Source organism: Salminus brasiliensis, chromosome 2, assembly GCF_030463535.1.
Source record: "Salminus brasiliensis chromosome 2, fSalBra1.hap2, whole genome shotgun sequence".
Taxonomy (NCBI): domain Eukaryota; kingdom Metazoa; phylum Chordata; class Actinopteri; order Characiformes; family Bryconidae; genus Salminus; species Salminus brasiliensis.
Genome location: NC_132879.1, coordinates 19,811,595 through 19,825,149, shown reverse-complemented (window position 1 = coordinate 19,825,149; position 13,555 = coordinate 19,811,595). Strand labels below are relative to the sequence as shown.

Below are 13,555 nucleotides of genomic sequence, written 5' to 3'. Positions count from 1 at the left end.
ACGTAAGTGTCATTTGAGATTCAGCTACATGCGCAAAATGTTTTGTTTAGCTGTACAAACTAATACAGGCAGTAGAGAGATTTAGCCCAGGCGTTGTACTCATTGTCCATTTAGCACAGTACTTGCAGCATTCACACTCACTGTTTGCTACTAGCCAGTGCTGTGTGCACCAACAGAAATCAACATCCACACAAGTGATTATGTTCCTTGATTTAAAGTACAAAGGCAGAAAAGTGGTGCAGCCGTCTTTGCATCTAAGTGTCCGTCTTTTCGATCCCTGGTGATGCCAGAAATCGACTGATAATACAATTAAATGTGAGATATGGTGAACACAACTCTAATGTAGTTGTGAATATTGCTAATAAAATGTGTCTAAAATTGAGCCATTGCCTTCCTTGCTGCCTCAGTGTTGCTAGCCTCAGATCCCACCAAGACATTGTTCAGTCTAAGAGAGACATGGTTAATGCAACCAATCCCCCTCTTGCAGTCAAAGCCTACCCCCAAACATGCTACAACCACTTTTGGTCTCTGTGTTCAGTCCATTGTTGGACCCTTGACCCTTGTGCTGTAGGCTTTCGTAGTTCTCATTATGAGTTGAGGTGAGAATCTTCCCCGCTGTGCAGAGATACGCTTTGTCACCTATCCGGAAGGCAGCACTAGGGTATCTCAGCAGTGCACAGGTCTCTGTTTTTTTATTTTACGCCTTTCCTGATCGTGCTCCAGCAGTTCACACAGTATTGTCTGAAATGCAGAAATTTGCCTTTAATAATTTTTTTCTTAAATTAAAGGATTGATTAATCAAATATTAATTAGTTTCATCAAATATAATACTTAGTTTCATTTTTTATGTTAAAATATGTCATCCTCTGGAAGCTATGACAGTTTAAGAAACATTACAGCAACCAGCTCATATTAAAATTTAATTCACTCTGGTTTATGGTGCGAGTGTACATGTAAACACTGTCATTATCGCCATCCCATTACTACATCAATGCGCTTACACTCAAAAACACCTTTATCCAACTCTGAGGCTAACAGCTAAATATGGCATCAGCATTCTTCCCATTGACACGTCTAGTGCTGTAAGTGCAGGATGGTATTGACAGCCGCTGGAGCCTCGCTAACCACAACCCTCCAGAGATCAATATGTAACAGAGTGAAGGGCCTTAAGTACCGTTCACACAATACACACACCTGGACGAAGCCATTAATCGCTGGGGAATGGTGTGTTCAAAGTGTGTGGGGGGTGGGGCAGAAAATTAGGCCTGGTCTTTAAGGTGGAGTAGACCGATTCTTGCTTGGTCAGACTTCGGTGCACACACATTCATTGCAGCTTCCTTTGGATCCTCCACCCAACTGCACAAAACTTTTAATTGACAATAAAGTAACCTTATATGAAATTTCCCAATGTTTTGTTCTAATTCAATTCTTTACAGTTAGTTATTGTTCATAAAATTGGGAAAAATTAGTCCATAGGGTGTCAGTGACCCAATTAATACATTTAAGAGTTAATATGTCATTTTATTAACAAAGACGGTCCTCTGTTACTATAAAGACTCATGCAGGCTAATTCTTAGATAGCCCACTTAGCCCATTAGCATATTTGTTACCACATGTAACTTTAATCTGCCAACTTTAAAAGGGTCTCCTTTTCCAACTTTGTTGACTGCCTATACAGCAATGTATGCATATCTACAAATCCATCTCACAGACCGCCTCAGACAGTCCAATCTACCAACTACAACAAAACAAATAAAAACGTGGTTCTCAACTGTTGTGAACTACTGGAGTATATTCAGGAAAGGTGCAAAACAGAAGATGACCAATGGGTGAAAAAAAAGTGAAGTCTGGGCACTGCTTAGATTCCCCAATGCTGTATAGGTGACAAAGCGTATCTCTGCACAGCAGGGAAGATTCTCAACCTCAACTCATAATGAGAACCAAGAAAGCCTACATCAGAGGGGTCAAGAAACAATGGACCAAACGCAGAGACATACAGTGCTTGTGGCATAGGGACCAGGCTTTGAGAGACTGCAAGAGCAGGATTGGTTCTGTTAATGATGTCTCTCTTCCAGACACTGACCAACGTCTTTGTGGAATTTGAGAATAGCAACACTGAGGCAGCAAGGAAGGCAATAACTCTAGAAAGCAACCAAGTTCTGCTTCTGTCTTCGAATGATGTAAAGACTAAGTGAACACTCATGAAAGCTTTTCCTCATGGTTGCCAGACGACCCTTTTTTCTTGAACATCTCATCATTGTCTTAACAGATCAACAGAAAAGGCAGTGTCTGGACTCATCTGTACAATTATATCTACAGGAGGATGCTCTCTGATGCTGCCTGATGAAGGTCTTAGAAAGTCTAAGAAACTGGACCAAACTGAGATCGCAAGCTGAAATCGGTTGTACGAAAACGTAGTCCACTTATAACACTGTCAATAGTCTGACTTTACAACACGAAATGCCACAGTTTTAAAAATAATGGCAATTTTCTTCAATCCATTCATGTCATAATAAAATGTTTAACAAGAGACATCTCGACATCTCTTCCCAGAAGTGTGAGAAGCTTTTTTTGTCTTGTCACTCATTTGTAAGCAATACTGTGACATTTACAAGACCAAATTTTAGTTAGACTAAGGCTTTGTTCAGTCAGACAGCTCAAATCCGTTCTTTCGACATACAGTATCTGATTTGAGCAGGACAGATTTTCTGCAGCCTTAAACAACAGAGTCCCATTTTTCCCATTTGTATGTAATTTCAGATCTGATGCAACAGTTCAACCAGTCAGATCAGATTTCATGTAATTATTTTTCCCCCTGTTGTTTGGGATGTGGGTTAAACTCAAACTAAAGTGTATTTAACATCTAGAAAACATGTTTTACTTTGTTTGGTTTTAAACTAGTCCAGCAGTCTTAGGCTAACAGTGAATCATTAGTGTGCATGTAACAGTAGTTTATCTTTCCACAGAGAATCCTCAGGGTGGAAATACGCAAAGTGTAAATTCAGTGCTCTTACGACATCCGATTCATGGTGTTCACTTCTCAGGCTATCACCACCAATACTAGATTCTCTTATAGCACTCAATACACTCCCATGCTTCATCTTCACCCATGAGTCTGCGTTTATCATCATACTTAAATGAGGAAACCGCTACCATGGGACTGATATCTGTTTGCAGTTTGGTGCAAAGATAACAACATCTCCTGAATGCTGAAAAAAGCAAAGGAGCAAAGAGCAAAGAGGGTCGCCGGCTTCCAATCCTGGAGGAAATGTGTCTCTAGTTACTAAAAGGTGCAAACAGTGCATGTACTTTCTTAAAAGAGCAAACCTGTATTCCACATTCCTCTATACTTCCTAGAAATCCAGTAAAGAGAGCATCCACATTAGCATCATATGAGTAATAAGAGTGCGAAGCCCTCCAGAGTGTGGCTAAAACAGCCCAGAGTATCCCAGAGTTACTACTTCCACTCATATCCAACACCTATAAGAACAGCCCAATGCTTAACTTGTCTTTCTCCTGAAGTTACTGTCTTTCTCCCTGGCAGTAGATCTTTATTCATTTACCTTTGACTTCTACAAATCTTTTTCAGCATCTATATTATATTTTAATATCGGAAAAAAATGAAAAGAAGATTTGTTATGCAGATACAGTGGCATGCAAAACTTCTGGCACTGCTGAACAAAAAATATTTGTTACTAAATAGCTAAGCGAATCAAACAAAATGAACTATTTCTAAAAGACAAAGTTATTATAAAATATTTAGGCTAACATTTTAGACAAAAGTACAAAAGTTTCAAAAAAAAAAAAAAATGAAAAGGGCCCAGACAAAAGTTTGGGAATTCTGCATGGTCAGTACTTAGTAAACGCTTTTAAATGTTTTTATCGCCAGAGTCTTTCGGTTCTTGTTTGGGAGATTTTAGCCCGCTTAGTTCCTTGCAAAAGTCTTCTAGAACTGTGGGACTTGCACAGTCTTGCATGCTCTTTTAAAGTCTACCCACAGATTTTCAAAAGGGTTTAGGTTACGAGGCTGTAAGGACTATGGCAAAACCTTACACTTGTGCCTCTTGAGGAAGTCCATTGTAGATTTCTACAGACTCATCAATATTGGAATCATTAATCTGCCGTAGAAAGCTTGTTTAAATGTTCTTTTGAACATTTCTGATTCTGAACTTTGTGAGGACAGCTGGAAAGGTTTACTTCTATGACTCTTCCATGAAGGTCATATTTGTGCAGGTGTCACTGCACAGTAGACCAGTGCACCATCACTCTAGATTCTAAACCTTCCTGAAGGTCTTTTGCAGTCACACAGGAATTTTGATTTCACGTTCTAGTAGTCCTACGAGCAGTTCTCAGAAAGTTTTCTTGGTCTTCCAGACCTCAACCTGACCTCCACTGTTCCTGTTAACTGTCATTCCTTAATTACATTATTAACTGAAGAAGCGGCTACCTGAAAAGGCTTTATCTTTTTTATTGCTTTTTCTTGCTTTGGGCATCAATTAATTACATTTTCGGCCTAGAGCCCATGGCTGCTGACTGTCAGGAGAAGGTTTAAGAAATCAGTGTTGAAATTGCATCAATTTAGGCTTTCCCTAACAATGACTGGGAACAAACTATGGCCCTAACAAGCTAATTAAGGTCTGAGACCTTGGTAAAAGTTTTCTGAGAGCTCAAATCATTTGGGATGCCCAATCGTTTGCATGGCGCCCCCTTTTTTCACTTCAAAATAGTACAATACAAAAAAAAAAAAAAAAAAAAAAGAATGTTTGCCTTACTTACTTAACTATTCCCAGTAACAGAAATTTTGACTAGGGGTTCCCAAACATTTGCATGTCACTGTATGCTCAACAGACAAAACTGCTGTAAAAACAGATAAGTCAATGACCTCCTCCAGATCTGCAGTAAGTGCACGCTGACTCTGCTGTCCTCTGGGTGAAGATGTTCTCTCATCCACCGCACCCACCCTTCTGTCTGTACTCTCTTGGTCTCTTCTCTTCATCTCTTCAGCAGAGCTGCTGTTATCTCTCCTATTAACATTCAAATGGCCCCTCGTCATATTCTCTACAAGATGTAGACAGTAGAGACAAGAATGAATAAAAACTACAAAATACTAACTGCATGTTTATAGGCATGTGATACTTAAGGTGTAACAATACGAACTACCCACAATTCGATACTAGGTACTTCATGATACTGGGTTCACAAAGTTCACACAATTCTCACAGTATGTACAATTTTTCAATAAGGGATATTGATGACTGTGCCCAGGTTGTTACATGAACTACTAATAAGATAAAAAGCTGGGAGCTGTGTGGTGCAGGACTTGTCCGTGCTAGGGTGTGCTGCTGATTAGTGCTGGCTGCATTAGCTATTTTAATAAATAGAATATTCTCTGTAAGGCACATTTTGATTTGATTTAATTTTAGCATCGCTATATCACAGCTTCCTAAATTGATTGCTACATATATAATATAGAACACTACGATAAATGTAGGCCTGGTCAACCTGGCATGAATATAATATTAATTGCATATGGCATATATATTTTCACAACATGCCATAAATGTCACAACATTTCTTTTTTTATAAAGTGGATAAGACAAACTAATCACTATTGAGTGCACTATACAATTATTGTGGAAGCATTGTGTAAGCATTATTGTAGAAATAATAAATTAGGTAAAAACAAGCTTCAACTAATGATGTCCCAGTCCAGTAGATCGGGAACTGGAACGATCCAGGCTTATTTTAACGGATCGGGTATTGGCTATATTAATTTTAGTCCAGTTCCACAATGTTAGGAGTGCCTTCTGGTGTCTGCAAGGTGCCATTAATGGTCACTATTGCCCAACCGGCAGCACTGAGGAGCATTCTCAGAAAGTAAAGAGTGCAGTGTGGAGCTATTTTACAGTGAACATAACAAAACATAACAAAATATCTGAAGGAGGCTACTGCTAAAGGGCGCACACACCAACCCAATCATAGCACAATTACCTCACTAAACAAGTTATTTCATATCAGAAGTCAACAAACAACAACAGATATCAGCCACATTGTGTACCTCTACACACACAAAATTATTTGCTGCAGTGTTTTAAAGGAGCAGTGTTTTAAAGGAACTGGGAGCTATGGAGGGAGTCTATAAAACAGATATAAAAAAAATAAAGTCTCTACTAAACTAAATCAGTCAGTCCAGAATGTCTCATTATAGAAGCTCTTACTAAATAAAGCACATTGGATCATATCATGATGAAACCATGACCATAAATATGGCCATTAGGTAGATGTATCTCAATTTTCTATTTCTCTTCAAAATAAAGGTGCTTTAAATGGTTGTTTGAGCAATAGCACAGAAGAGCCACTTTTAGTTGAAAAATGATTGTAAAAGAGGCGTGTAAGTGAGCAAGAATTTTTATAGATTTAAAGAATTTGATGTAAAGGTTTGTTACACTCATAGGATTTTACAAACATGGGGCCTTATTAAGCAATAATTCTGAAGTTGAAGAAAATTATTCTTTAAACAGTTTTTACAAATTTGACATTTACCAAAGTTTTCTTATTTGGAATTAGTTCAGTTTATTAGGACAATGAGATCCATCGTTTAATAATTCTGTGGTTTAGAAACACATCATAAATCTGATATAGTCTATTTGTTAGGACTATTCTCAAGGACAAATTTGAAAATTCTCAGTAAGGCAAGAACCAAAAGTTGTTCTTCCATAGCATCTCTCAAAGAATCATATGAAGCACATTTATTTTGAGGAGTGTCTCATGAAAAGGTCTAGAAAGGTCTATTTAATGACAGGTGCGCTGACCTGTGGTCAAGTGTGTGAAGGTGGACAGGAACTGCTCGTAGGACTGCTCTGCTGAGTTACAGAACTGCTCCAGAGCCTCCATAATGGCTCGATCATGGGAGGCGGCCCCCGAGTTACTCTGTAAACCTGGCATCCCCTCAAATCTAGAGAGAAGGAAGGATAGAAAAACCAAACTTATTGAAAGACCAAATCAGTGTCAATACAATCTATAAAACCAGAAGGAAAGGGTGCAAAGAAAGTTTAAAAAAAAGTGAGATGGATGACTGGAGAGTAAGAGTTAGATTCAGTTATACTCGTTAGGTCACTTAATCACACAATGATACGCCATAATAGCCACATTAGCCCTGATTAAGGTGAAATTATCTTTTTGAAGTTCAACTCAATTACAATCAGTAAGGAGGGGGGATGATTACAGTGACATTAAAGAGTAATGAACGACCACACGAAACGATCATCTGAACATCTGAGCTGTCACCGTGTAATTTGTCAAGCCCCTTCCTTCAGGGGAGCCATCGCCAGGTAGCACGGCATCCAAAGGGACTGAAACAGGTGCTACACTAGAGTCTAATTACCTTGTGCTATCAATTAAACCGTGCAATCCCCCCGCATGGCCTCAGGCTCGCGGTGTACTGCCGCACCTCCCACTCACTCAGCGTTCCCCTGGTCCAGCTCTGCGGCACTGCAACCGCAGTGGCCAATACCACTGTCAGGGTTGCAGTGTGCCGGGCTGCTCTGAGCAGAGATGAGTGCAGGTTCATTCTACAGAGCCAGAGTGGGTAGCTTGAGTATATGCATTTCAAGCGTATGGGGGGGGGGGGGGGGGGAAATCCCCACAGCTGATTGAAATGCTGGAGGCATCCTTTCTTTACTTTTTTTTTCCTCCAGACTGGCACTGGGGGAGTAGATTAAGCCCCCTCTCCTGCCCTGCGACGTAGCAGCAGCTCAGAGACACAGGTGCTCGAGTGTTTGTGTTTTTGAGCTCTAACGTTCTTCCAGGCACTCGTGGTTACAGCTCTTTGCTTTGCACATACACACACATGCGCAGCCCCCAGTACACAAAAACATTATGCTAATGAACTCAAAACAGCTGTTACCCACTTTCTCCATCCCTTTTAGTCGCTCTCCATCATCTCGCTCACTCCACCACTCCTCGTTCCCTACCTTATTCCGCTCTTTCATGGGCGGCTAAGCAGAAATGCTTAATGTAAAAAGAAAAAGTCAGCTTCGACAAAATAAATAAATAAATAAAAAGGACTCACTTGATAAATCTGTAGTCTGCTGTGAATGGTGATGCAGCAGACTGATATATGAGTCTCACCGGGTTCAGAATGATGAGAACGCGTGTATATAATTCTGTCACTGACTTTACACGGCTCTGCTCCGCGATGAGATTCAGTGCTGTTTGATCCACTTGTTGATGTGATCGTTGTGAAGCGCATGCAGAATACCAGAGTACAGGTCCTGATGTAGCTGCAGTTCAGGGTTTCTTTCACGCAAGGCAGGAGTACCCACATGCATCCATAATATTCCTGAAATTCTGAAGTCAACTCTGACTTCGATTCCAAGTGACAGGAATAGCTGTCGATTCCTTGAGTTGGTTCCACAGTTTTATCGATCTAGAGATCAAGACAAAAACGCAAGTAAGTGCCAGATTAATCAAAGCAACATTATGTGGCATTTTTACCTTAAATATAATTTTGATGGTACACAAACTGGGATAATGGCATCCCAGTCAATGGCACTCCAGGCTGATGAGATTACGATCTGACCACTCAAACCATACTGGAAGGTGGTCAGAGACGGATCTCACATCTCTTACATTTAATACAAGTGTAAATGTAGTCCTGTGATCGAATTCCATTGGGTAGGCAGAAATATGCCTGTCGAAAAATTGTTTAAATGAGTAACAGTTACTGTGGATCTTGATTTCTCTCTCCCTCGGTCACCCTTGCTCTCTCATGGTCGTGTGTGTGTGCACACTTGCTCTAATGAGTCATATTAGTGTAGAAATGCTGTAATCTTACTCTACTGAGTCAGTCCACATGCTTCTTTCATTGCAGATGCACTTCAGATGTAAAAGTATTACACAACTATCCACAACTGTAGGGGCAGCCCATAAGCTGGTTGGTGTGGCGCAACAGATAACACCACTACCTGCCAGTGAGGTACAACACCAAGTTGGAAACCAGGGTTCGATTCCCGGTCTGGGTGACTATGCTGCGCTACACCAATAAGAGTCCTTGGGCAAGACTCCTAACACTACATTGGCCCTCCTCTGTAATACGAGTAACCTTGTAAGTCGCTCTGGATAAGAGCGTCAGCTAAGTGCCATAAATGTAAATGTAAATAAGCTAAAAGTCCCAATTCTGGCATAATACTACTTTGATCACTGATAATGTGAATGACAAGGGGTCAGTGTTAACTTCATGTACTGGCAAGACTATTTTGAGAGCTAAAGCTGGTATAAATCATTAGCTGACATCACATCACATTATGTCTTTCCGAGTATAACATACATTTTATCAGGACTGAAAAAACACTACAGAGCATAACAGAGCCTGGATTACTGAATTCAGTGCATTGCAGTGGGAAATGTTCTTCATTAAAAAGTATGGTATTGTGGTGAAAATACTTTAACTATTTTACATGAGATATGTTTATACCATATCGCCCATCCCTAAAGGTAAGTTATACCGGATTTCCAATGTTCACATTTACAGCACTTGTCTGACACTTATTTATAGTAACCTTAATTAGGAATCATGTTACACAGGTAGTTGAATCTACATTAGGAGTCTTGCGCAAAGACGTTTAGTAGCGTTGTGTGCTTAACCACCCGGGAATCAATCCCTGCTTTGAGTAAAATCTGGCCCAAAGCTTTGGAGTAGATTCTTAATTGTTAAATATACTATTATAGGCTTAATTACACTTAACTGATTCCCAGACGTACCCGCACGTGCAGAACATTGGGTCATGTAGGCTACAGGATTTGTACAGACACTAAAAGACAACAATAATGATAATAATAATTCAGGATTCAGTTATTGCACAAATAAAGAAAACTAATTAATTCGGTCTTTTTTATCTTATTTGCTTATGAGGTTTATTAGTCAGTTGTTAACATCAAGTCAAATAACTGAGTATATGTTGTTTAGTGCATACTATGAAGTAAGCTATAAGTGAGGAGCTTAAGTATTGCCCTCCATATGGACCCTAGAGTTTAATATCAGACTAGTTTGCTGCGCTTCCTCCTGATCTCATACAGCCCAAGTTGTGCCCTGGTGTGCAGTGATGACTCTGACTTGTTTTCATTCAGACGTTGTTCTTGTGTGTTTTGTTCAGCCACCTGTTGAAGATAACACTTCACAGACGGTTAACCTCGATATGAAACTCTGCTCAGCAATCACCCAGCCCTCACAAGCTCCTCATCAGCTCTCAATCACCACTCTAAAACTATAGACTAGATATTCCTGTCTGCTTTAACACTTTTGGGACAACCACTGCAAGCAAACAATTATCAGCCTTCGGACTTTATATTATCAGAGGTAAGAACATGCATGCGTGGATATGCGAGACGATGCTGCAGAAACTTAAGCTAGCTGTACAACTGGGCATGCTGCATAACCAGAGAGGGGGGCGTAGGGAAGATGGGTAGCAGTCACTAGCCTGCATTAGTTTATAGCTAGCTGGCTAATGTAAAGAGGCAATTAGCTTGTTAAATTAAGAAAAACATACGAGAGAACAGCAAAACGTATCTAGCTAGTTAGATAGTGCTAGCCAACTGCGCTGTGTTAATGCTTTAAGACCCAGCACTGCAGAAGAGAGCGAGCTAACTAACACCTAACGCCTAAAGCTAGTACTAGCTAGTTATCAACGTCAATAAGGCAAAATGTTCAAACGGCATATATACCATTAAATACTGCTTCCATAGAGAAACGGATGGGCACCTTAATGTTTTAACATTTGATTTCTGTCTCAGTATCGCTATGACAAACCAAAAGATACGCTCCGTCTTCCCTGTTTGACAACTGTCTGTCCTCACCGGCAGCTTGGATGTTGCTAGCTAGCTATAGCTAATATGCTAGCGCTAACTGCTCTCCGGCTCAGATGTCGCTCACTTTATCTGCTCTGTTGAGTGTTTCGCTTACGCAGATTATTATTTTTTTGCCAAATTAACCATTTTAAAGCACTTTAAAACGCGAACACCAACCCCAGATAGACACAGGGGCAAACGGCTAAGAAAGCGGCTGCAGGTAAAGCCCTACTAACCAGTCGCGGTTCCTCAGGCAACCGCGTTTCGTGTTGAATCCTGGATATTGAAGTCTTTGAGGGCTGGTTTGCGTGAAGCCAAATGGGAGGGCAAAGCGAAAAGGACTACAAACGATATGGCGCCGTAAAGCGTGCTTGAGGTATAGTAGGGCACAGGCAGGCAAGTTCAAAATACTCCATCAAAACCATTAACCTCCCTTGTTTTTCCAGCTGGAGTGGAGCAGCATCATTAGCCCATTATAAAAAGGCTGATTAAAATGTTAAATGTTAAAATTGCACACATAACATTTTAAAGACTAAGAAACGCATTAAGTAGGAATTCTTGTGCAAGCCAACTTATATATATTAAAAAAGTGCAGTCCCAAAAACTGCTATCATATCTTTTCAAATATATGCATTCATATTTAGCACAAATACAGTAACATCTAAGCAAGAGTTATTTTATATATTTTGCACAGAAACTAGAATGCTATCACAGTAATATCTGTTGTTATTGGCCAGCAACAGCAAACCAAAAACAAAAAGTGTGATCCCAATGAGAAGGGTTATGTCTTTGACCCTTTTTTACTTAAACTTGTTTTGATCATTTTAATTTGTGTCTTATTTTATTGAAGCATTGAAGTAAATGAACTGATATTTTACTTCTCATTAAATCCAACAGCCATCTGCAAAAGAATGTCCTTGCAGCATCTGACTGCTACAAACTGCGCCAGCCTTCTGCAACCAGGTTGCTCGTTGTTGTATCTGGAGGATGAGGTTTTCCTTTTCGGTCAGAAAGGCTGGCCCAAACGCTCCTGTCCAACTGGCATCTTTGGTGTGCGCATAAAGCGCGACGAGATCAAATTGCGCGCCATCTCATTCTCCAACACTTCCTGCTATCTCCCACCTCTGCGCTATCCGGCAATCACTCACCTGAAGCCTCGCGATGGCAGCCCTGAGTGTTACCTTGTTCATGGTGGCCGGACACCCAACAATGAACTATCTTCTAGCCTCTACATGCTTAGTGTCGATAGTCGTGGATGCAATCGGAAGGTCACGCTGAGATGCCTGGAGAAAGAGCTGGTGGGGGAGCCTCCAGGGCCTCGGTATGGCCACACTATAAGCGTAGTCCACAGCAGGGGGAAAACCGCCTGTGTCCTTTTTGGAGGCAGGTCCTACATGCCCCCTGCTGAGAGAACCACAGAGAACTGGAATTGTGTGGTGGACTGTCCACCCCAGGTGTATCTCATTGATCTAGAGTTCGGCTGCTGCTCAGCACACACCCTCCCCGAGCTCACAGACGGCCAGTCATTTCACCTGGCGCTGGCTCGAGAGGACTGCGTCTACTTTCTGGGGGGCCACATTCTCTCCACCGACTGCCGACCTCATCGTCTGTTCAAGCTGCGTGTGGAGCTTCTCTTGGGCAGTCCAGTGCTCTCCTGTGAGGTCTTTAACGATGGTCTGTCCATCACAAGTGCAATTGCAACTTCTATAGGCTCTGCTCATGAATATATGATCCTTGGTGGCTACCAGTCAGACTCCCAGAAGCGAATGCAGTGCACGTACGTCGCGCTGGACGATGTCGGCATACGCATGGAATCTCGAGAACCACCACCATGGACCAGTGAGATTAGCCAAAGCCGCACTTGGTTCGGTGGAAGCCTTGAAAAGGGTTGCGCTCTGATTGCTATTCCGTCAGAGGGAAATCCAGCACCTCCAGATGCACATTACTTCTACCAAGTAAGCTTCCAGCAAGAGGGAGATGCAGAAGATCCAATTCAGACATGCAGCCAAGAGTCCACAGAATATGAGGATTCAGCTCCTCTAGAGGATTCAGAGGAACTGTATTTTGGGCGTGATCCTAATGAGATGGAGTTCAGCAGTGATGGAGAAGGAGACACCTACAACGAGGAAGATGAGGAAGACGAATCTCAGGCCGGTTATTGGATCAAGTGTTGTCTCACTTGCCTGATAGACGTGAACACCTGGGAGCCTTTCTACTCCACAGAGCTCACCCGACCAGCTATGATCTTCTGCTCCAGAGGTGAAGGTGGACACTGGGTCCATGCTCAGTGCATGGAGCTCCCTGAGAATCTACTCATACGCCTCTCTCAGGACAACAGCAAGTACTACTGCCTGGACCACGGAGGCCTTGCCAAGCAAGAGATGACCCCACCACGCCAGACAATGCCTCTGAAGAAAGTTCCAATGAAGACAATGCACCGCAAAGCCCCAATCACACTGAAAATGACCCCAGCCAAGAAGAGCTTCCTCAGGAGACTGTTTGACTGAGCCCTGCTGGTTATTTCCGAGAGAGAATTACAGTTACTACAATTTTATGCTACTTGCTGATAATACCTATAATGATTAGGCCTATAAATATCTGCAATTAAGTGCTCTTTGCTGAACACCTATATTACCTATACTAAATTACCTATTGCTAAATGTTTTAACTTGACTTACTGTTGTACTGATGTATTGGTACTATAATGGCA

General features: G+C 41.4%; 2 protein-coding genes across 10 annotated transcripts in view; one reads left to right on the top strand and one right to left on the bottom strand.

The window, feature by feature from the left end:
* The window catches only part of iftap (intraflagellar transport associated protein), a 25,905-nt gene extending 14,791 nt beyond the window's left edge, over nucleotides 1-11,114 (bottom strand). For 3 of the 8 annotated variants that reach the window (XR_011978353.1, XM_072669805.1, XM_072669856.1), the window contains exons 1-4: nucleotides 8,837-11,069; nucleotides 8,072-8,428; nucleotides 6,813-6,955; nucleotides 4,883-5,058 (exon numbers count right to left, since the gene is read on the bottom strand). Coding sequence is in view for 7 of the 8 variants with exons in the window: in XM_072669805.1 (XP_072525906.1) it covers nucleotides 4,883-5,058; nucleotides 6,813-6,945 (309 nt within the window). In the remaining variant the exon portion in view is untranslated. The other 5 variants (XM_072669849.1, XM_072669841.1, XM_072669824.1 and 2 more) reach the window with 5 other exon arrangements.
* Nucleotides 10,190-13,555, top strand: rag2 (recombination activating gene 2). Of its 2 annotated transcripts, none has more exons than XM_072669778.1 (2): nucleotides 10,190-10,357; nucleotides 11,743-13,555. In XM_072669778.1, the coding sequence occupies exon 2, from the start codon at nucleotides 11,757-11,759 to the stop codon at nucleotides 13,350-13,352; it is 1,596 nt and encodes a 531-aa protein (XP_072525879.1). In that variant the 5' UTR covers nucleotides 10,190-10,357; nucleotides 11,743-11,756; the 3' UTR covers nucleotides 13,353-13,555. The 2 variants fall into 2 exon arrangements, with proteins under 2 accessions (XP_072525879.1, XP_072525889.1); XM_072669788.1 differs by lacking the exon at nucleotides 10,190-10,357 and adding an exon at nucleotides 11,016-11,221.